The 23,992-nt window shown below is 39.7% G+C and overlaps 1 protein-coding gene across 1 annotated transcript in view; it reads left to right on the forward strand.

The window, feature by feature from the left end:
• Positions 1–9,843: 9,843 nt before the first annotated feature.
• The window catches only part of LOC100621260 (phosphatidylcholine transfer protein), a 31,050-nt gene continuing 16,901 nt past the window's right edge, over positions 9,844–23,992 (forward strand). The window contains exons 1-2 of the mRNA XM_005668954.4: positions 9,844–10,014; positions 23,469–23,586. Coding sequence (XP_005669011.3) covers positions 9,871–10,014; positions 23,469–23,586 — 262 coding nt within the window. The 5' untranslated portion in view covers positions 9,844–9,870. The remainder of the gene's footprint in view (positions 10,015–23,468; positions 23,587–23,992) is intronic.

Below are 23,992 nucleotides of genomic sequence, written 5' to 3' on the forward strand. Positions count from 1 at the left end.
TTTCATGAGATCTGCTTCATGCTGACCTGGTCACTGTGAATTGCTTGCTTTGCGGAGTAGAATGGAGGTTTTACTGTTTTAATTTCAAATTTCACAGCCTTCAGCCTGGGGTTTAGGATTCAGATTCTGCACACTGGAAGGATACAGGAAATTCACCCAGACCTTCATCTACTTTGGTAGAGAAATGGATTAAATCAAATCTCATAATAAGAGCACATTGGTCAGTGAAAGCTCATTCTGAAGATTAAATAAGTTATTCAAGAAATATTGGGCTAGGAGTGATCCTGAGTCCTGGGTGATGGGGGAGGGGGGACTAACCATGGCCATTGCCTTCAAGGTGCTTATGATTTATGGGTGATTGGTTCTGGGGGAGGAAGGGAAGGACATAAAGGTGGGGAGTACGATGATATAGGTGGGTATGTAATGTGATGGAGCACCACCGGGGCTGGGTCCAAAAGATTTTCCAGGGGAAGTTATTCCTTTACTGGGTCTTGAAGTAGTAGTAGGAGTTTTTCAGGCATCTAGAAGTTGACAGTTGAGTAGAAGACAGGCGGAGAATGAAAAGGCACAATGATAGAAAGTCCCTGACATGGTTCTGTGTGTCTTGGGTGGATGAGTTTCTGTTTTTTTGAAAAATGTGGATGGACAAATTGGCAAAAGGCAGAAAAATAGAAGCCTTATATTTCAAATGAGATGTAGCATTTTCCTAGCTCTTCCTGGCTCTTCCAATATAGCAATTGGTGTCCTAAGTTCAGTCTTAACAATTTTGACTCTGTGAGTGTTCATCCACTTTCCCCTAAACAGGCAGATTTGTAATCAGACCTGGATCTGTCACTTACTATGTATGCAACCTCAGACAAATTAGGCACATGGAGCCTCTATTTTCTATTCTGAAAAATGGGACCAAACCACAATAGAACATCACAGAGTTATTATATTATCAGAATGAAACAAGCCTGACATTAAATAGTTCTCATAAAATATGTGTGGAATTGAACTGGGCATAGAAGTGAAAAGGAAACTCTACCATCTGGAAAATAGCCTTTTGCTTTCCAAACACCAGTAGCTGCCAAAGCAGTCTAGCACATCTGGAAGACAGAATGTGGATCTTAACCCTGAAGAAGAGTGACAGGAAGCCAGGGACCCAAAACAAGAAGACAGTAAGCCAGAAAAGCAAAGCGGGAGGGATGCAGCTTGTGCCAGAACAACAAGGACCCACTGGGTCAGGAGTGCAGACAGGAGAGAGGAGGTGGCTGATGCTACTCACAGGGCACTTCAGGGAATGGAGGCACAGCAGCCTGTGGCTTCCTCTTTCCTGATGTCATCCTGGTGTTGTAGCAGACTTTGGAAAGGAATCAAAAAAGGAAAAAAGGAAAAGAGAAAAAAATGAGGAAAACAGAACAGTTGCATTTTTTGTATAATAATGATAACATTCTTTCATGATACACTCAGTAAACAAGGAGTGGAAGGGAACTTCCTCAACCTGATAAAGACCATCCATGAACAGCCAGCCGCTAACATGATCCTTAATGATCAAAGCTGTTTTCCCCTTCAGCTCAGGAACCAGACAAGTTTGTCTCCTCTTGCCATTTCTATTAAAAAAATGCACTGGAGGTTCTGATCAGGTCAAGAAAAGAAATGAAAGGCGCATAGATTGGAAAGGAAGAATTTCAACTAGCTCTGTTCACAGATGATGCGACTTTGAATAGAGAAAAATAATCTTGAAAAACAAGAAAAATTTGGATGATTCACAGATTCAGATTTCCACACTTATTACAAATGGGCATTAATCAGGACATTGTGGTATTGGCAAGAGGATAAACATGGATCAGAATTGAGAGTCATAAATGAACATTCTCATCTATGATCAATTGATTTTCCAAAGGACGTGCCAAAAAAATTCAGTGGGGAAAGTCTAATTTTTTCAACAAACAGTGCAGGGACAATTGGATATCCACATACAAAAGAATGAATTGATTCCTACCTCACACTTACACAAAAATTTTAAAAAATGGATCAAAAACTGTAAAATGCTTAGAAGAAAACATGGGGGGAAATCTTGATGACACTGGATTTCACAATGATTTCTTAAATATGACACAGCACAAGAAACAAAAGAAAAAAAGAGATAAATTAGACTTACTCAAAACTAATAAATTTTATTCTTCAAAGAAATAAAAAAAAATAAATTGAAAAAGCCCACAGAATGGGAGAATATATTTCCAAAATATGTATATTCAGATGATACACTGATACATGCTGAGTCCTGAAGTAAACATGAAAATATTACATTAAATGATAGAAATCATTCACCAAAGGCCATATATTGTATCATTCCTTTTAAATGAAATGTTCAGAATAGGCAAATCCATAGAGACAAAGAATAGATCATGGATTGCCTAGGATTAGGAGGTAAGAGGGAGTGACTGCTAATACATATGGCGTTTCTTTTTGTGGTTATAAAATATCCCAAAAATTATTGTAGTGGTGGTTGTGCAAATCTGTGAGTATACCAAAAGCCACAGAAGAATACATTTTAAATGCACAAATTGTAGGGTATGTGACTTATATTTCAAAGACACTGTTATCTATAAAGCCTTCAATAACAGAGTGCTTTCCAAATGTCAAGCCTTGTTTGAAATTCTATGATCTTCCCTAAGATACATCTAATAAATACACCAGGAAGTTTTTACTATCTTGATTTGATTTACAATGAAAAAAAAAACAAGTTTATACATGTTAAAGAAATTTATCATGGTCACAAAGCTAGTTAAGTATTGCCATTGTTGGATCATTTTTGTCTCACTTTGAGATTCAGAATCTTATTAAAAGGTCTTCAGTTGAAATTATGAGCCTTCCTGTGTTGAAAGTCTAGTGTTTACAATATAACCAACAATGAAACAGCAGGAATAAGTGAAATTTCCAATTCCAACTTTCTCACCCTAGAACTGTGAGAGGCATTGGCTTCCAGTTGCTGCTGGGTGTGGGGTGCAGAGGAATCTGTCCTCAGGTAGCTGTGTTCTCTGGCCTTGTAAAGATACATTTGTTCTAGAGGCTTTCTTAATTGTCCCCTCAGATGTGTCACAGCTATACTTCTGGAAGTGAGACTCTTGACCCCTGCCCTGCCAGCACCTGACTGTACAGATTATATCTTGTGGCTGAAACTGAGTCCTGTTACTTTTGGCTCTGTCTGCTTCCTAGTTCCAAGAAATAAAACGTGAGAAGAAAGGTGTTGGGTCCACGAAGACAGAGACGTCAAATAGCTCTCACCAAGGAAAATTTGGATGCATGTTGGGAAAATGACCCTGAAGCAGATGGTTTACATTTTCTGTTTGGGCTCAGCAGTTAAGGGGGAAGGGGAACCTCAGCCAAGTGTGCTTGGGATCTTGTCAAATCCCCAATGTTGGAAAACACTTCAGGATGTGGGACTGCGCTTGACAGAATGAGTATCTTGACTGAGCCCCTCCCTTCTTCAACAAAGGTGACCAAAACTTTTAAATGATCCAAATCCAAAAGAAGCCACAGGCATGATTAGCCTTTTGTGAGAAGTGGCACAGTGGTACCCTCTGTCAGTGGAAGTTGCAGTGGGGGTGTCAGCTCTGAACATGGTTATGAGAACAGGGTTTTTGAGAAAGAAAGTGAAAATCAACTGAAGTAACAGAATTTAAGTTCTAAAGGGAAGCAATTATCTTTCCATTCTGCTCCTTGTGATTAACTGCAGAGGCTTTGATTGTGTCTTTCCATGACTGTCCCAGCCTTTTCTTCTGTGCATTCTGAAGTGTCCCCAGGAATGTCTGCGGCCTCATCTCATCCTTTGTTTTTTCCACTGGATTCTTTAGAGTCAGAGCATGACAAAATGGGATGTTCAGGATCAGAGAGTGGTCCTCTGGTTTTCCATAAACCCAAACCCTCCTTGTTAGATTGAGTGGAAGGAAGGAGAGAGCAAGAATGATGTCATGGGGGCAGCTGAGCCCTCGTTCAACACTGAAATGTGCATGGGGCTGTGGATACATAGCTATAATGTTTTAAGATGGGTTTCTCTCATTTTTCTGAGTGTTCACTATGTTCTATGCATTAGAAAGATAGCAGTATTATGCCTCTTTTATTAAGAGGCATAATTCCCTGCCCTCTTGGAGTTCACATTGCAATGGGCTAAAAAAAAATCAGTCATTCTGGAGCATATTAAATTACTGAAGTTTTTTTAAAAAGTCAATTGCTGTAGTTTCACTGATTTACATGCAGCTGCCCCGTTTCCCCAGTATCAATCCTGAAAAGACTTTTTTATCATTTTATATTCTTGCCTCCTTTATTGAAGATTAATTGACCATAGGTGTCTAGGTTTATTTCTGGGTTCTCTATTCTGTTCCTTGATCTGTTTTGGTGTCAGTACCACATTGTCTTGATTATTACAGCTTTGTAATATTGTCTGAATTCTGGGAAAGTTATGCCTCCTGCCTGGTTTTTGTTCCTCAGGATTACTTTGGCAATTCTGGGTCTTTTATAGTTCCACATAAATTTTTGCATTGTTCTAGTTCTGTGAAATATTTCATGGGTAATTTGACAGGAATTGCATTGAATCCGTAGGATACTTTGGGAAGTATGGTCATTTTAATGATGTTAATGTTCCCATCCAGGAGCATGGAATATCTTTCTGTTTCTTTGAATCCTTTTTAATTATCCTGATTAATGTTTTATAGTTCTCAGCATGTAAGTCTTCCACCTCCTTGGTCAGGTTCATTCCTAAGTATTTAATTTTGGGGGGTGTGATTTTAAAAGGTATTGTATTTTTATATTCATTTTCTAATATTTCATAGCATACAAAAATGCAACAAATTTCTGAATGTTAATCTTGAATCCTGCTACTTTGCTGAATTCATTGATCGGTTTTCAGTATTTTTTGTGTGGAGTCCTTAAAGTTTTCTATATAGAGTATAATGTCATTTGCATAGTGTGATAATTTTTACCTCTTCTCTTCCAATTAGGATATCTTTTTTCTTTTGTTTGTGTGATTGCTATGTCCAGGACTTCCAACACTATGTTGAATAAAAGTGGTGAGAGTGGGCATCCTTGTCTTATTCCAGATTTTAGCAGGAAGGCTTTCAGCTTTTCAATACATCCTCACACCATATGCAAAAATAAATTCAAAATGGCCTAAAGACTTAAACATAAGACGAGACACCATAAAACTTCTCGAGGAGAACATAGGCAAAACATTCTTTGATATCAACCATACAAATGTTTTCCTAGGTCAGACTTCCAGGCAAAAGAAATAAAAAGAAAAATAAACCAATGGGACTTAATCAAACTTACAAACGTTTGCACTGCAAAGGAAACCATAAAGCAAAAACAAAAAATGAAAAGACAACATACGGAATGGGAAAAAATAGTTTGTAATGATGCAACAGACAAGGGCTCAATCTCCAAAATATACAAACAACTCAAACAACTCCACAGCAAAAAACAAACAACCTGATTGAAAAATTGGCAGAAGACCTGAGTAGACATCTCTCCAACGAAAACATATGGATGACCAACAGGCACATGAAAAAATGCTCAACTTCACTAATTATTATAGAAATTGAAATCAAAACTACAATGATGTACCACTTCACACCAGTAGGAATGGCCAATATTAGTAAGTCTACAAGTGACAAATGCTGGAGAGGTCATGGACGAAGGAGAACCCTCCTAAATTGTTGGTGGGAATGTAAATTGGTATAACCACTTTGGAAAACAGTATAGGGTCCTTCAGAAAACTAAATATAGAACTACCATATGATCCAGCAATCCCAGTCCTGGGCATATATCTGGACAAAACTTTCATTGAAAAAGATACATGCACCCTCATGTTCATTGCAGCACTATTCCCAATAACTAAGACATGGAAGCAACCTAAATGTCCAAAGACAGATGAATGGAGTAAGATGTGGGGAGTTCCCATTGTGGCACAGTGAAAATGAATCTGACTAGTATCCATGAGGATGCATGTTCGATCCATGGCCTCCCTCAGTGCATTAAGTATCTGGAGTTGCTGTCAGCTGTGGTGTAGGTCACAGATGTAGCTCGGATCCTGCGATGCTGTGGCTGTGGATTAGGCTGGCAGCTCTAGCTCCAATTAGACTCCTAATCTGGGAAATTCCATATGCCTTGGGTGCCTCCCTGAAAAACAAACAAACAAAAAGATTTGGTACATATACACAACGGAATACTACTCAGACATAAAAAGAACAAAATAATGCCATTTGCAGCAGTATGGATGGAACTAGAGACTCTCATATTAGTCTTAGTAGTTTCGATTTGCATTTCTCTAATAATTAGTGATGTTGAACATTTTTTCATGCGTTCTAGCTTCTTTCAACATGACTCCATGTTCTTTAACATGGCTCAGAGGCCAAGTTCTAGAGCATCCCTCCATGTGTCTGTCCTTATCCTTAGCCTTGACTCTTCAAGAAGCATCATTAAACCTCTGTCTGATTCCAAGCACATTCCTTCTCTCCCATTTGCACTCACCTGGTATCTGGAGTGAGGGTGAGGGGGGAAGGAGGGAAATGCCATGATCACTTGTCTACCTTGCACTGGGTGCTTTACCTTCCTGGTGGCCCTCACTTAACCCTGTCAAGTGGGATCATCCCAGTGTGAAAGATGAGGAAATTGAGGTTTGGAAAAGTTAGGGAACTGGCCAGTGGTCCCACAGTTAACTGCAAGGGGGAGAGGTGAAGTCTGAACCCAGCATGTCTGGTCTCATAACCTGGGGAATTTTGTGTGGCTTGGTAAGAACAGCAATACAGTGTGGGTAAGGACCGCTGCTAATGCAGCTGCCACTCTGAGCATCAGTTTCCCTCCTCATCAATGAGAAGTGGGATCAGAATTTCCAAAACCATGTTCCCTGGAGCACTTTCTCTCAAGATATTTCTTAAGATAAATGGTTTAAGTCCTTAAATAACTTCAGGAAACAGACCTGTGTACTAGGCCTGACTGTGGTGCAGGGAGTTAATGGACTGTCTCACTCAATGTCTGCCCCAAGAGCTTTCTAGTTTACTGCTTGAACACTTACACTTTCCCAAACTATTTTGTACTAGAGTCACATATGATTTAGGCTCCTAGTAAGATGCATTTGTACATTGGGAACTGAGAAAAGTGCCTAGGGAGGCATCCATTTAACTGGCAGGATATATGGTCTGGTGGCCACTTCCTCAATGCCCAGCTTCCTGATTGTGGCTGAGTTCCCTTAGCAAGCCAGTTCTCTGCTATGGTTCTAAAAGTTGAAAGAAAAGGACAGAAAATATTGCTACCTGAACCTAAATCCATCAGTTGTTTATATTTTGTCACTTTCAATTGTCTATAATTTACAATTCTTTTACTGAATAACTTGAGTGTAAATTGCACATAGCATGCTACTTCACTCCTAAATTGAATGACTTATGCTTTATTGCATGCATCACTTTAATCCTTAGAAGTTTATTGTGGACTAGTAATTCATTGACGGATGTATCACAGTTTGTTTTATCTATTCACTTATTAAAGGGCATTAAGTTGCTTCCAGTTTTTGGCTATTACAAATTGTGATGTTATGAACATTTGTAAATATGAACAATGCTACATTTTTCCTCTTAGGTACTCAGGAATGGAATGGCTAGATTGTATGGTGGGTGTATGTTTAACTAGATAGGAAACTGTCAAACATTTTCCCAAAGTGTTTGTACACTTTCCACTCCCACAGCAGTGTCTGAGAGTTGTTTTTTGCTTTTACATCCTTTCAAACACTTGCTTTGGTCAAGAAATTTAATTTTTACCAATTTTAGTGCATATTTGTACCTCATTGTGATTGTAATTTATATTACCCCAAGGACTAAAGAGTTTCAGTATCTTTTCATGTTCTTATTTGCCATCCATGTATATTCTTTGAATAAATGTCTGTTTAAATCTTTTGCCCATTATTATTGGATTTTTTGTTTTCTTAGTATTGAGTTTTGCGATTTCATTCCACTAAATTTTTAACATGCACGAGAGACTAAATTAATCAACATTTCTTAATTATCTTCTACAAAACTCTGACCTTGGATGTCCCTGTTTTGTTCTTTGCTATTTAGAATTTTAGTTCCACTTTGTTTTCATATGTCCATTTATCTATTTCCTCCCCATCCATCCACCTCATCTCCTAACCTCTCTGTTCTGTTCTTGTGGAACTCCAGTCAGAAATGTTTTATCGCTTCAATGTATCCTTCATGTCTCAATTTATCTTTCATAGTTTTCATTTCTTTATATTTCTGCATTGCTTTCTGAGGACTTTCCTCAAAGCCACCTTCTTATTCCCTCCTGAACTGTGGCAGGACAGCCGTTTTACTCCTCTTTTGTGTGTCTAAGTGTACTGATTATTACAGTTTCCATTTGTAGAAGGTGGTTTGGTTATTTTCCAAATTTGTTTGTCTTTTGCTTAGTGTTCCATTTCTAGACTTTCTTTTACCTCTTAAATGGTCACAAACAGATGTTGAATATCTACTCTCATTTTGGTCTGTTATCATGTTCTTTGGTTTTGGTAATTCTGTTAGTACATCTACTAACTCTTTCAAGTGGTGAGTTGTCTTTTTTCAGGTCTTGGTAACTCCCTTTGTGTACATGCACATTCTGAGGGTATTGTTTTCTCTTGGATAATTCCAAGTGTCCTAGTTGTGAAAGCGTCCCTGGTTTCAAGTTTTAGCAGGTCCCAGATGTTTCAGTGGTTCTGCATCAGATTTTATGTTCATTTACCTCCTTGTGGGTTCCATATAGTGCAGGTATCAATTTAAATTCCATCTCTGGCACAGGCTCAGGATTGTTTTCTTCTGGTTGCCTTTTTTTCTTTTTTACCTAACTCTTTAGGAAAAACATGAATTTCCTTGAGGGCTCCATGGTCTCCAGGCTGGGGATATTTTGGCTTCCTTGGAATGGAAGGGGCAGCTCTTAGAGGATCCAGGAGAGAGTCCCTGGTCCAGCTTCCTACTAGCTACGGCCCAGCACCATGTCTTTAATCCATGAGAAATTATTAGAACCCCAGTTCCAGCCCTTAGAGCCTTTGCCTATTGGATTTTAGGAAACTTAAATAATATTATTCCTTTCTTCACCACCTGCCATGTTGCTAGAAGTTCCTCTAGAGCGTGTTTTTCACAAAACAGGCTGGCCTGTTAAAATAGACAAGTCCTGAAGGAGAACAGGTCTTTTTAGATGCCTTTCCAAACATTTTCCAGGCTTCTGCCACAAAATATGAAAATGATTTCATAATACGATTCTTTCCTTCACTAGCTTTAATAAGATAGACAAGGTTGTAAATCTCAATGTACCAAATACATACACATTTACCTTCCGAGTTCACTGCACTTTTAAATAATTGTTCTAGCATCTGATCCCTGAGATTTTCAAGCATTTCTGCTTTGCCCATTCCATATCCCACTTCTACCAAACCCCAAACTGCTCTGACAATCTGCATAGCCTTCTTCATAAAAAGTAAAGGAGAGACACCGAAGCAGTTTTGAGGGTATGAGGTTGGGGAGATGTTTCTGAGATGACATCACTGTCTTCCTTTTCCCTTCTGTCCAGGAGCCTCCCCATTTTCTAGCCCCTCCATTTTTGCCCAGATCAAGTCCAAATTTTCTACAGTTTTACTTCTTTTCCATCCTCCCTCAGGTTTTGCTTAGCCCAGACAGCCCTCTAGTCCCACACCCTCGCACTGCCTCTGCCACCCTTTAGGCCCCTTCTCAGCATTGAGTCCCGCCTTCTATCCTATCTCTCTTTGGGCTTTTGCCAATCACGCTGGGCCACTCTCACACCCACACCCACCACACCTCAAGCCTGTCCCTGGCCTCCCCTGTAGGCGAAGAGCTGGGGCAAGGAAGGATGGCTTCTGCAGCGGGAGCTAGCCGCTTCTCCGAGAAGCAGTTCAGGAGTGTCTGCTCTGAGCTCCAGCAGTCCGCGGTAGGCGGGGCTAACTGGGAACTGCTGGTGGAGAGCATGGGAATCAGCATCTATCGGCACATACAGGTAGCTGTTGGCCTGGTGGAGGACTCTGGGGTGGCAGTGCCTGTGGCCCCTGCTGGGGAGGGAGTGTGGGGCTGCAGCCAGATGTCCCGACCTTGGGTTCTTCTGGAGTCTGAAGGAGGGAGCGTTGGGGGCACCTTCAGCAAGTTTTGCCCCCACAGATCACCAGGAATGGGGAGGTCATCTGAATTTAGTCAGAAGTCTGAGGCCCATAAGGAAGAGATTTTTTTTAGGAGGTAGTGATAGAGTTAAAATTTAGACGGGCTAATCTTCAGCCATATCCTCTTGCCTGCAAGGGACATGAAGTCCCCATCTCTGGTGGATGCCAGTGGTTTGTGTGTGTGGTGGACAGTATCCTCATATTAAATACAGATAGAAGAGAGACTGGACTTTTCAGAAAGTGGGATGCAGGGTGATATGTGTGGAGGGAGGAGTGTTGCTGAGAAGGAACCTACTGTCTTCTCCAGTCACTTTAATAACTTGCTTCATTTGGCTGCTGCCTCTTCCCTTGTAAACTGCCCTTTCCTAACTCTAGGCTGAAGTTTCTGGGAGAAAGATCAACTGAAAGAGTAGGAGGAATGGCGCTGGGGGCCTGCTTGGAGGCCTTGGGAGCCAGGTAGCTAGCCAAGTGGAATGATGGCCAGTCATCAGATGCTCTGTGTGCTAGGAGCTGCTTGGAAAGTAGATTAAAAGTCACCTTTAGGCAGAGTGAGTGAAGTCAAGGTTTTCTGACAGAGTAGTGAGGTGCTGGAGAAAGGAGGAGCTCTGAATGTCTGTGAGTACCGGGGCCACTGGGGACAAGAGGATGAGCAGGAAGTTCACAGTCTAAAGCAGGTAGAATTAATTTCCAAATGTCATTTCAACAGTTACCTTGATGCAAAAATGGACATGTTTTCAGACAATATCCCTGTGTCTTCTGACCATTTGTTTTCCCCACCAGCCACATCCAGGCATTGTTGTCAGTTCACTGATCAGATGGATCTGATGTCCTACCTATTTCTCTTCCCTTTCTTTCCTTTACCTTTGCTGCTTTAGGTGGTACTTCTCACCTGCAATTGCTGTGACCTCTTAACTAGCTTCTTGCCCTTCCACCTCTCTTATCCCTTCCATCTTATATGTTACAGCCCAGACAGCAGCAGGAAGAGAGGTTATGATCTTATTAGTCTCCTTCCAGTGGCCCTGTTGATTGCAGAATTATTTGTAATAATAACTGCTATAATAGCTAATGCATTGCATGCGCTCTTAGGCTCCAGACACTGTTTAAGTGTGTTGCAGGCCTTGACAGTGCTCACATCAACCGTGTGTTATAAGGTACCATGTACCATGTTGTAAGGTCCTGTGCATGTATATGTAAATACTATGTAAGGTGCTATGATTATCACCTTTTTATGATTTTGGAAATGGATATGCAGAAAGATAAAATTGATTGCTCAAGACTCAAACTGGGACTGGAATTCAGCTGTCTAGCTCCAAACCTATGCCTTTAATATACTCCTGCATTGATTCTGGAATAAGGCAAGTGCTTCCAGGTAGGCTATGCATGCAGAACTAGGCTAGTTCTGCTTTACCTCCCACCCATGATTCAACCACATACCTCCTGTCCTCCAGTCACTCCTCCCCACCTCTCCCCATGGGCTTGTGCTCTTTTGCTTCTTTGTCTTTTATTTCACACCATCCAGTGCCTAAACTTAGACAGAGTGACTATCTTTGTTTTGTGTGTTATTTCAATTGTGTGTTGTCATGTAGCAGGGGTCAATTCCCTCTTGTGGGGATGATGGGAGTGATATTCAGAATAGTTTCCTTATTGTATGTCTTATTCCCACCTGTTCTGGGCATGAGGGCTACCCCGATTTAAGTTAAGAGTCCTCCCAGAAGACTTCTGCAAGTTTGGAGTCCATGCAGTTCCCATAGGTGTTGCCCTTGAGCCTTAGTATCTAGGATGAAGGTCCACTGACCCAAGGCCACCTGGATCTCAATCTGTATTAAGTGTCAAGAGGCCCTCTTGGATCATGGCACAACCCCTATCTTAGAAATCCTTAGAGCATATCCAGCCTTATTTACTGCCTAATCCATTTTGTTGGAGCCTCATTTACTTTACTTTCCAGGTTGACGCCCATGCTTGACTTTCCTCTTGGAAGAGAGTTCCCTCTAATCTCCAGTTAGTAAATCTTGTCTTCTGAATACCACTCCATATCAGAAGTGAATTAACCTTGTCCCACACTCTTCCTAGACCTGTACCTACCTCTCCTAAAGCCCTTTGCTCATTTCTGTCTTGTGGGCCAGTGTTGCTTCATCCACCATGCATGTTGCTACCATTATGTGCCTCCCCTTTCTCCTCCACCTACTTCCCTGCTCAGAACCATTTTCTCTACACATGCACATATGGCCTTGGGTCCTCAGGCCCCTGACTAGATGTTAGACCAGAAGAGCCTTGCCCCTCTGTCAGTCTTTACTTTGATTAATACACCTGACCATTGCCCAGGTGATTCCAGGCAAGGTTTTTCATTGCAGTCTTTACTTTCTGGATTTTTAAATTCCTTCAACTAGGGTACATAGAGTTGGCTTGGTTTGGGCTCTTTAATGTTGGGGAACCAGCACAGGGTCCTATTGAGCCACCCAACTGTTGATAATGCTGCATTAAGACCATTACTTCAACCCCATCAATAGCCATTGCATTTATCTTATTTCTTAATTACCACCTAAAGATTTCTGCTGGAATTAGTCCCTTGATTCTCACTGTCTCTCTCCATTTCTTGTTAATTACCCAGAGTTTCTTGGCATCTGTAAGACTCATAAAGGACATTTGAGACAAGTAATTGGATAAGGCTTCTTGGATTGCTCAATTTTGCATCAGTAAGACTACATGCGGTACCCATAAAACAGGAACCCTCTTCATCAAAGTTTTTTGCCAGAGTTTTGCTGGGTAAGGAGTGTATTCAGTGGATAAATATTCTTATCATGATAAGGACAGTCCATAATGGCTTTCATACAAGTCATATTACTGCTTCTTCAAGGATATACCATTTTGTACTTATAGGATAGGTAGAATCTGACAGTTCCAATTCTCAGGCATTACAGTGACTTTTATCCAGTTGAACCAGGCTGGATTTTCTCTAGGGAATAAACTGCTACCAATCTGGATCATGTACAGCTGCCCATGACTGGCCAAGAAGCCACAGTGAGCTGAAATCATGATCTCGATGCTGTAACAAAGTTGCTCTTAAAGGTTTTGAAAGGAATGAAATAAGTATAGAAACACTTGAAAGAATTTGTAATGTAACAAATAAATTATATAAAGGAGTTCTCTCATGGCACAGCAAGTTAAGGATCCAGCAGTGTCACTGCAGTGTCTTGGGTCCCTGTTGTGGTGTGGGCCCAATACCTGGACTAGGAGCTACATCCAGAAATAGAAATAAAAAATACAATAAAAATGATAAAGACAGTGGCTTCTTTTTAGTAGACGCAAGTAATTCTGGATATTGTTCTTGGACAAATGGCATCTTTTTTTTTAGAGTTTAAAATTAAACACGTATTCTATAAATAAAGCAAGTATAACAATATTATTATCTGACATATTAAATTAAGTTGACAAACATCAAACAGAAACAAATGACTTCTTATGATATATTACTGTGATACTTTTTCATTTTCTCTTTTTCTGTAAGTTACAGAATATTAGAAAGTCTTTTTGAAACTCTACTATCCAATTACCATCAACCTTTCTTCATCTTCTTCTTCTTCTTCTTTTTTTTTTTTTTTGTTGTTGTTGTTTTTTTTAGAGCCGCACCTGGGGCAAATGAAGTTCCCAGATTAGGGGTGAAATTGGAGCTACAGTTTCCAGCCTACCCCATAGCCACAGCTATAGCAGTGTGGGATCTGAGCCATGTCTGTGACCTACACCATTGCTTATGGCAACACCAGATCCTTAACCTACTGAGCAAGGGCAGGGATAGAACCTGCATCGTCATGGATGCTAGTCGGGTTCATAACCTGCTGAGCCACAATGGGAACTCCTCCATCACCCTTTCTTTCACTTTTTTTTTTCCAATTTTCTTTTCTTCTTTTTAAGTTTCCTTGTTTTCACCTTGCCTATTTTCTCCCCGTGTTATAATGGTGATGACTTATCTTTACATGATGCTTTAATACCAAACATACTGTTGTATCTAAGTTTCATTTATCTGTCTCAATAAATCTGAAAGATAAGCAGCAATGGGATTATTTTCCTATTTTATGGATAACAGTAAGACTCAGAGTTAAGTGAGCCACACGAGACCTCTTAACTAGTAACTAGACTTGAACCAGTCTACTTTAACAACTCATTACCAAATGTACAGCTTGCTTCAGTTCAGAACTACATCCTCATTCAGGAAGAAAGCAAAACTGGAGCAGAGCGGCCGTGAGCTATCCCACATGGTATCATGTGAGGAGCATGGGTTTGGAGGGAAGAGAGTCCTGGTTAAAATCTCTGCTCTGCCCCACTATCATTCATTTTTTCATTCAGGAGATAGTCATTAAATGCCTCCTATGTGGTATGGCCTTGGCAGGCATTGAACATAAGCAGACAATAGGAAGTTGGAGTTGCTGCTTCAATGAATGAGCTTCCTGAGCAACGAACATATTCACTGATGAAAATACACCCATGGTATATAATGAAATGGCAGCTGAAAATACTACAAAGAGAGTAAAGTGTTCTAGTTCTGTGAAAAATGTCCCTGGTAATTTGAAAGGGATTTCAATGAATCTGTAGATTGCCTTGGTTAGTATAGTCATTTTGACAATATTGATTCTTCCAATCCAAGAGCATGTTATATCTTCCTAACTGTTTGTGTCATCTTTGACTTTTTTTCATCAGCATCTTATAGTTTTCAGAGTATAGTCTTTTGTCTCTTGGGTAGGTTTATTCCTAGGTACTTTATTCTTTTTGATGGGATGATTTCTCTAATTTCTCTTCCTGATCTTTCATTGCTAGTATAGAAATGCAGTTGATTTCTGTGTATTAATTTTGTATCCTGCAACTTTACCAAATTCAAAACAAAGCCAGAGTAGAAATACTCACATCAGACAAAATAGACCTTAAAATAAAGAATATAATAAGAGACAAAGAAGGTTATCACATAATGATCAAAGGGTCAATCCAAAAAGAAGATCTAACAATTGTAAATATCTATGCATCCAGTATATAAGGCAACTGCTAACAACCCCACCAGGAGAAATTGACAATAACACGGTAATAGTGGGGGACTTTAATACCCCACTTACAACAATGGATATATCATCCAGAGAGAAAATCAGCAAGGAAACACAGGCCTTAAATGATGCATTAGACCAGATGGACTTTAAATAGATATTTGTAGAACATTCCATCCAAAAGCAGCAGAATACACATTCTTCTCAAGCGCACATGGAACATTCTCTAGGACAAATCACATTCTGGGATACAAATCAAGCTTCAATACATTTTAAAAAATTGAAATCATAACAAGCAAATTTTCTGACCAAAACGCTATAAATTAGAAATCAGCAACAAGAAAAAAACTGCAAAAATCACAAACACATGGAGACCAAACAACATGCTACAAGGCAAACAATGATCACTGAAGAAATCAAAGAGGAAATTAAAAAATACATAGAAGCAAATGACAACAAAGACATAACAACCCAAAACCTATGGGATGCAGCAAAAGCAGTTCTAAGAGGGAGGTTTATAGCAATATAGGCCCACCTCAGAAAACATAAAAACTTCAAATAAACAAACTAACTTTACACCTAAAGCAACTAGAGAAAGAAGAACAAGCAACACAAAGTTAGCAGAAGCAAAGATATAATAAAGATAAGAGCAGAAATAAATGAAATAGAAATGAAGAAAAGCATACAAAAGAAATGAAACTAAAAGCTGGTTCTTTGAAAAGATCAACATAATTGATAAACTCTTAGTCAAGGAAAAAGAGAGAGGATTCAAATCAATAAAATTAGAAATGAAAAAGGAAAAGTTACAGTGGACACCACAGAAAAACAAAGGATCACAAGCGAGTACTACTAGCAAATATATGCCAACAAAATGGACAACCTAGATGAAATGGATAAATTCTTAGAAAAGTACAATCTTCCACAACTAATCCAAGAAGAAATCGAAAAGATGAATGGACCAATCACAAATACTGAAATTGAAACTGTGAATAAAAACCTTCCAATAAACAAAAGTCCAGGACTGGATGGCTTTACAGGCAAATTCTAACAAAAATTAAGATAAGAGTTAACACCTATTCTTCTGAAACTATTTCAAAAAATTGCAGAGGAAGGAATACTCCCAACTCATTCTATGAGGCCAACATCACCCTGAGAAACATACCACAAAAAAAGAGAAAACTATAGACTGATATCACTGATGAACACGGATGCAAAAATTCTCAACAAGAAAATCAAGCAAACCAGCAAAATCCAGCAAACCAAATCCACCAATTCATTAAAAGGATCATACACCATGATCAAGTGGGAAATATCCCAGGGATGAAAAGATTTTTCAGTATCCTCAAATCAATCAGTGTGATGTACCACATGAACAAACGGAAGAATAAAAACCATATGATCCTCTCAATAGATGCAGAAAAAGCCTTTGACAAAATCCAACACCCATTTCTTAAAAAATGTCCTCCAGGAAATGGGCATAGATGGAACCTACCTCAAGATAATGAAGGCCATATATGAAAAACCCACAGATAACGTCATTCTCAATGGTGAAAATATGAAAGAATTCCCATTAAGATCAGGAAAAGAAAGGATGTCCTTTCTTGCCACTTCTAGTCAACATGGTTTTGGAAGTCCTAGTCATGGCAATTAGAGGGAAAAAAAGAAAGAAAAGGAATAAAAATTGAAAAGGAGTAAGTAAAGCTAACACTTTGCAGATAACATGATACTATACTTTAGCAGCTGCTGAATCTGTCATGCTGGCTATTTTTACATAGTCTGCAAATTAAGAATGGTTGTTACATATTTTAGTGGTTATAAAAGTACCTACATAGTAGCTTCCATTTTGCATCTTAGTCCATAGAACCTAAAATATTTTCTATTTGGCTCCTTACAGAAAAATATTTGGGGAATCCTGCTTTATATCATTGTTACCACCACTTCCAAAACATGCAGCCCAGGTGACTCTGAATTACTATAGAGTCATATTGCAATTCCACATGTAAGAGGGGTGTCTTTGTGCCATAAGCCCCCAATATACTGTATTTTATTTTGAATCACATGAGGGTTTACTATTTAAGCTTATACCAACCTTTAAAGTAAATCTACCAAACTTGAATGCACCATACAGGATAAATACCAAAAAAATATATCTTAAATATATCATATTCAAACTCAGAAAACCAAAGAGAAAAAAAAAATCTTGAAAGAAGCTGGAGGTTGGGGAAGGGTAGGGATAGGGGAACACTTTACCTGCAGAGGAAGACAGATGAGAATCTCAGCAGACATCCTATCAGAAACCACCCTGCAAAAAGAGGGTGGATGGAAATACATAAGCTTTTGAAAGAAATAAGCCACTGACCTAGAATTCTATATCTAATGAAACCATCCTTCGAAAGTGAAGAAGAAGTAAAAACTTTTTCAGACTAATAAACGCTGAAGGAATTCTGCAGCAGCAGGCCTGCTCTGGAAGAAATGCTAAAAGAAGCTTTTCAGGGAAAAAAATGTTACAGGTCAGGAATTCAGATCTAGATAACATAAAAGGGCCTGTTTTATTCTTTTTTTTTTTTTTTTTTTTTTTTTTGTCTTTTGTGTTTTGTCTTTTTAGGGCCACATGTGTGACATATGGAGGTTCCCAGGCCAGGGGTCAAATCGGAGCTGTAGCTGCCAGCCTATGCCACAGCCACAGCAACATCAGATCCGAGCCGAGTCTGTGACCTACACAACAGCTCACAGCAACACCAGATCCCAGACCCAATGAGCGACGCCAGGGATTGAACCTGCAACCTCATGGTTTCTAGTCGGATTCGTTCCCACTGCCGCACGACAGGAACTCCTGTTTTATTCTCTTAAAGATTCTGGAAGGTGTGACCTTTGTCTTATTCATCAGCTGTCACCAGGGCTTAGAAAAATGCAGGCATACTAGAGGTCTTGAAAGACTGCTTGGATGGGTCCATGAACCAATATTCTCAGCAGGCAATATTCTCAACCCAAAAGCTACTATGGAAAGATGTTTTTCCAAAACTGAATGGCAAGGAGCGTAGCTATGTGTATCTCTAAGCTCTTTTGTGTCTTAACAACACGTTATAAGTCTCAGGCTAAAATTCTAAGATTCATGTTCATAGGATTCTCCCTTCGTCACCAAAATATATTCATTTGCATATTTTCCATGAAGGGTGAGATAGCCTCTCAAAATTATGCCATGAAGTGGTGAGCTTGTGAGTCTGCCCATAGGTGGTGATTTTGATATAAAACGCAGGTTGGAACCCCAAGCAAGAACCCTCCTCCACCTGGCGTTGCCCTAATTCAGGCCCTGGTTCACCCCAGTATTGCTATGGTGTTATGTCCAAAGATTCAGAAAGCCCACATCCTTCCTAAAAGTCATCTTTTTTCTTAAGACATCCCAAGACCCAGTGAAAATTAAAGCTTTGGTTTATTAATAGCCACCTCCTGAAATCCTTATGTAGGAGGCTGGTGAAAGATGGGGTTATGCTTGGAGAAAGAAATGGGGATCCTACTCACCTCTCACCCTTCACTCCCACCAAAGGATTTACCAGTGGTCTATATCTCATAATACCATTGACTAGATTAAGTGGGGTGGCCCCTCGAAGCACTCAGCCTTGGGCTCGGTAGTCAGTGAGCACTCAGTAAGTATTAGCTCTCAGTGCTATCTTACCCAGCTCTCTGCAGTCCTTCGGGATTGAATTTGCCTTGTGTTCTTAGAGAGGTCTCAAACATGAAATCAGATTTCATCAGTGGTCTTCCTGCAGACTTGGTATACACTCCCCATTCTGACATTTCTCATGTGTAAACACATTAGCTCTTACAGAATTTATTCTGCTTAGGAATAAATAAGTGTACTATTGACAGTGATGTTTCTCTAAATATTTTAATTCTATGAATGAAACAAAAAAAATAAGGCAGTTTTTTAAAATGCACTTGATTCACCATTTCTAAGAAAGATAATAGCTTGATTTTTTAGACTAGTTAGCTAGACTAGCAGAACACATCAGAAGTTAGTGATGACAGTAGCAAATTGCTGAAGCTTGCCTTCACACACCCTCTAAGTCTTTACAGATAAAGTGGAATAATGAGATGCTTATTTCACAGGACTATTGGGAGTATTAATTGCCAAGTACAGTGGCCAGCTTAGAGCAGTGACCCCATAGATGCCAGTTTCCCCCTAAATTGTGCATTATGTTACAGTTCTGCATCCCTAGTTCTTCAATCTGGAAAAAGGAGGTCATATTATTATATCTACCTTATTTGTGAAAAGATATTTCATACTAAGTACTTAGATACCAGGCATCACAGTGGAAACTTTAGACGGATTATCTAATTTAATCCTCATAATCATTCCCTTAGGTAGAGACTCTCAATAGTCCCACTTTGCAGCTGAGGAAAGCAAGGCTAGTAGGTGGAAGAGCTTCGACCATAACTTGGGCTGTGACTTCAAGCCTGTGCTGTATTTTCAGGTGACAGAGATGAGTCTGGAAAAATATATGGAAAGACAGAACACCCCTAGTTCATTGAAAGTGATAATATTCACTACGCTGTATTTTTAGGTGACAGAGATGAGTCTGGAAAAATATATGGAAAGACAGAACAACCCTAGTTCATTGAAAGTGATAATATTCATCCTTTCTCCAATAGTGCCTTATCCTTGGTCCTTGTGTGAAGCCCCCAGAAGCAGCATCTAAAAAGTACCTCTTCTGGCCATTGGAGGCCTATTGGCCAAACACACCAGGCTCCAGGGCTCAGGGGGGCATCTCAGTGGGAGGTCCATCCTGGGTGGTCTGGGGTAGGGACTCTGGCTTGGGTCTGGAAGGAACAGGTTCCTATCCAGGCTTTGCCACCAACAGAACTGATTCTTGGTAAACTTAGCTGATTACGTAAGGGTGTAACACTCCAGTTCTAAGGATCCTCTGTCATCTTTACTGCAATCAATTGCTTGTGGTTTGGAATAATGGCGTGTAACAAATGTACCAAAAGAGTAGAGCTAAATTAGGAGACACTGTGGGAAGAAGGGGCCAGGGTCACCCTTTTTCTGGCTGTCTCTCATGCTAACTGTAGGAGCCAGGCAGGTAATGCAGCCTCTACATTAGCCTCTAGCTTAATTTCCTCATATAAAGTGGGGATCACTTCAGTGTTGCTATGGATATCACAGGACTATGTTGAGGTTACATGAGATACTGAATATAAAACTCGAACCTACACTGTGCTTAGAGAAATACTAGTGTTAATGAAAGAACTTAACAGCAGGTCAAAGTGATTGGAAGACTTCAAGTGCAGAATACATGGGGGTTGCCATGACTGCTGACAGGTCATCAGGGGAAGTACATTCCAAGCTGAAAAGCCAAGTATAAGCCTGATTGTTTCCTCAGGGCCAAGAACATAGAGGGTCCCAGCAAGTGCATACATTTTTTTCTGAGTTATATACTGGAAGGAGGTGGAACTGTCTATAACAGTGTGTGGAGTCTCATATATATCTGTGCATAATTAAATATACTTCCATTTAATGTCCATTATGCCCTACTTCTCTTCCTTGAAAATGCATTTTAGTAATGCTTACATATTTCTGTACTATTTTAATGAATTTACATATAATCCTATTTCCTTGTAAATGTTCATAAGTCTTATCAGCATTATTTTGTTAGTGTCCTTTTCTACTTTAGAGTAATGCCAAATAAAAGCCAGATCTGGACTTAGTAAGGAGAGACTTTGTTCCAAAGGATTATTGTCAGGGTTTGGGGGTTATTGTAATAGGGCGAATCCTTTGACTATAAGGTCCATGAGTGTCTCAGGAGTGAGGCAGGAAAGTCTTTGTTTTAGAGAGAGGAGTCAGCAAGGCCACAAGCCATGTGCAGGGAAGGAAGAGGAAATGCGCCCTGAGTGGAGAACAGAGCAGAGAATATTTTACCCCGAGACCAGGCTATCCTCAGGAGGGGCTGCATGCTGGCTCAGGCTGAGGCTGGGCCAAAGTTTCCAGACCTGGAGGAAGGAGAGACTTTTAACTAGTTTGGTTACCAAGTTATCTTGTTCCTACTGATCAATGGAATAAGCAGGATAGCTGATCATTTATGAGGCAATGAAAGGGAATTTAGAGGCACTATATCTGGCCTTGTGATAAACAAGGGTGTCTAAGTCATAGCAGGGAAGGTGGTTCTTTTGTGCTAAAGCTGCTTTCTGCGATACAAAGGGTGGGGGAATTTCTTAACCTCCACTGTTTTCCAGGATCACAGGACTCTAGAAAAATTAATTATCAGTAAGAACCACTTTTAGTAATTAAGGTTACTTTTAGCTGCAAGTAACAGAAAACTGGATTACTAATGACTTAACAAAGAGGGGTTTATTTTTCTCACATAAGGAATAGTTCAGATGCAGGCAGTGGCTGGCATGGTGTAGCTGATCAACCATTCCAGTAAAACTCTAAGTCTCTTCACTCTGCTTTCTCATCCTTGTTGTCTCTTAGTTACAAAATAACGCCGGCAGCTCCAAGTATCATGTCCATATTCAAAACAGGAAGGAGGTGGCATATAGGCACTTCTACATTCATAAGAGACCAGGAAAGAAATTAGCTGTGCTTATAGGGGTTCTCTTAGCAGGAAAGAAAAGGAGTATATGTTATAACAAATGTATGTCTTCTGGGAATTGCATTCTACACATAATAGTGATTGATGCTCCACCACTGAATAAAGCTTTTACTATCTGAAATGTAGAAAATTAACTATCCTAAAAATGAAGAATTAGAAAGCATGCAGTGTGTTTTAATTTATATGGAGAAATTGAATCATTCTTAGAAATGGTTTTCTGGAGGAGCTTCAGGAAAAAACAAGAACCTCTTGAGTCAAATTGTTTGGAGCTGTTTATTGAAATGTTAGTGAGCTTGGACACACATCTTCAACAAATGTTGCAAAGGGATTATAGCTCCAATTTCAAACAGACGTACACATCAATAATAAAAACATTGCCCCCAAAGACAAAGATTTATGTGTTTTCCTATTAAATTGTTTGTACAAACAATGGTGCCCAGTCTTAGTGAGATGGTCCTTTGCCACTAGTGGGAATATAAATTGGTAAAAACTTTCTTAAAGTTGTATAGAAAGTATAAAGGGCCTAAAATGTTAATGTCCTTTTCCCTAAAATATACCTCTAATATAGTTTTCTGCTGTCCTAATGAAAAAAATTATAATTATGGACCAAGTTGTCCATATGGAATAATTGTTCCAGCAATGCTTATAATTGTAAAAATATACAGAAACAGAAATAAATTATAAGAATAAATTACCTGGGTATGATCTCTCCATAGTTTCAAAATAATCTTTTTGGAAATAAGAACACAAGCTGTGTTTATACTAAATTACTTGCATTTTGTAACATGTAAAAATATTTACTTAAGAGAAATATATCAAATGTTACTAATATGTCAAATGTGGATTATGGGGTTACATGCAATTTTATGGAAGTTCCATAGTTTCTGTGGTGGCTCAGTGGGTTAAGAACCTGATATAGTGTCCCTGAAGATCCTGGTTTGATCCCTAGCCTCGCTCAGTGGGTTAAGGATATGGCATTGCCCCAAGCTACAGCATAGGTCACAGATGTGCTTGGATCCCATGTTGCCATGTAACTGTGATATAGGCCTTGGCTGTAGCTCGGATCCTGCGTTGCTGTGGCTCTAGTGTAAGCTGGCGGCTACATCTCTGACTGGACCACTAGCCTGGGAACCTCCACATGTTGCAGGTGCAGCCCTAAAAAAAAAAAAAATCTCCTCTATTTGAAGTCTTTTTTCTCTGAACTCTGGTTTACAAAGCTCCAGGGATCATTCTCCCCCATCATGGTTCTCTGGACCAGCCTATTCATCACCCAAAAGCCCTCTCCCCAGCAGGAATGACTTTCCTCATCTTCCCATGGAAAGGTCTTTCTAATATTTAGAACAAACTGTTCTGATAAATATTATCCTTCTTAGAGGCCTTTCCTGACCACTTGATAATATTGAATCCCTTGCCTTCCAAATCCAGGCATCATTTATCACATAGCCCCTCTTTTATCCTACATTAATTACCTGGATAGCACATAGTTCTCACCAGCATTGATGCCTCAGGTCATCTAAAACCCATGAGAGCAGGATCCTCATCTGCTTTTTCACCACTGCGTCACCAAGACCACAGAGGAGGTGCTCAACAGCAACAGTTGCATGAACCGCTGTTTTTCGCATGCTGTGTGATCTCAACTTGGGAATCAACAGGTTGTTTCTGTCTCTTGTGTTTTTATAGTCAACTGGACATTATGAATATAAGGTCTTTGGCGTTCTGGAGACTTGCTCACCGGATATAGTTATAAATGTCTATTTGGACCTCAACTATAGAAAAAACTGGGATGAATTTGTTAAAGGTAAGTGAAATCTATAATTTAAAAAAATCAGTTAGAAGTGGCATCTATTATATATTCTAGCCATTAGAAAGCAAGAAGTGTAATATCTACTATTTTTCATTTTAAATTTTGGCATAAGCCTTTAAAGCACAAGGCTAAAATGTGACTTTGCTCTTCTTAGACCTGCTCCTTGCATCCTATTAGATTCACTCTCCAGTTTGCTCTGAGGGCTAACTTACTCCCTGCTATGAGTTCATTGTCATCCCGTGTACCTAGGTGGCCACGGAAGGCTTCTTGGAGGAGGTGGTACCTAAGCTTTGTTTTAGAAGTTGAATCGAGGCTTTAGAGACGGCAAGAACACACGTATGTGAGGACCTGAGAGGTGAGGGTGTGAGTGGTTTAAGTGCATTTGAAGCACAGGAAACAG

This window comes from Sus scrofa, chromosome 12 (assembly GCF_054392235.1).
Source record: "Sus scrofa isolate SSC_HxYL_T2T_F1_AM1 chromosome 12, Sscrofa_HxYL_maternal_Yorkshire_Landrace_v2.0, whole genome shotgun sequence".
NCBI classification, from domain to species: Eukaryota; Metazoa; Chordata; class Mammalia; order Artiodactyla; family Suidae; genus Sus; species Sus scrofa.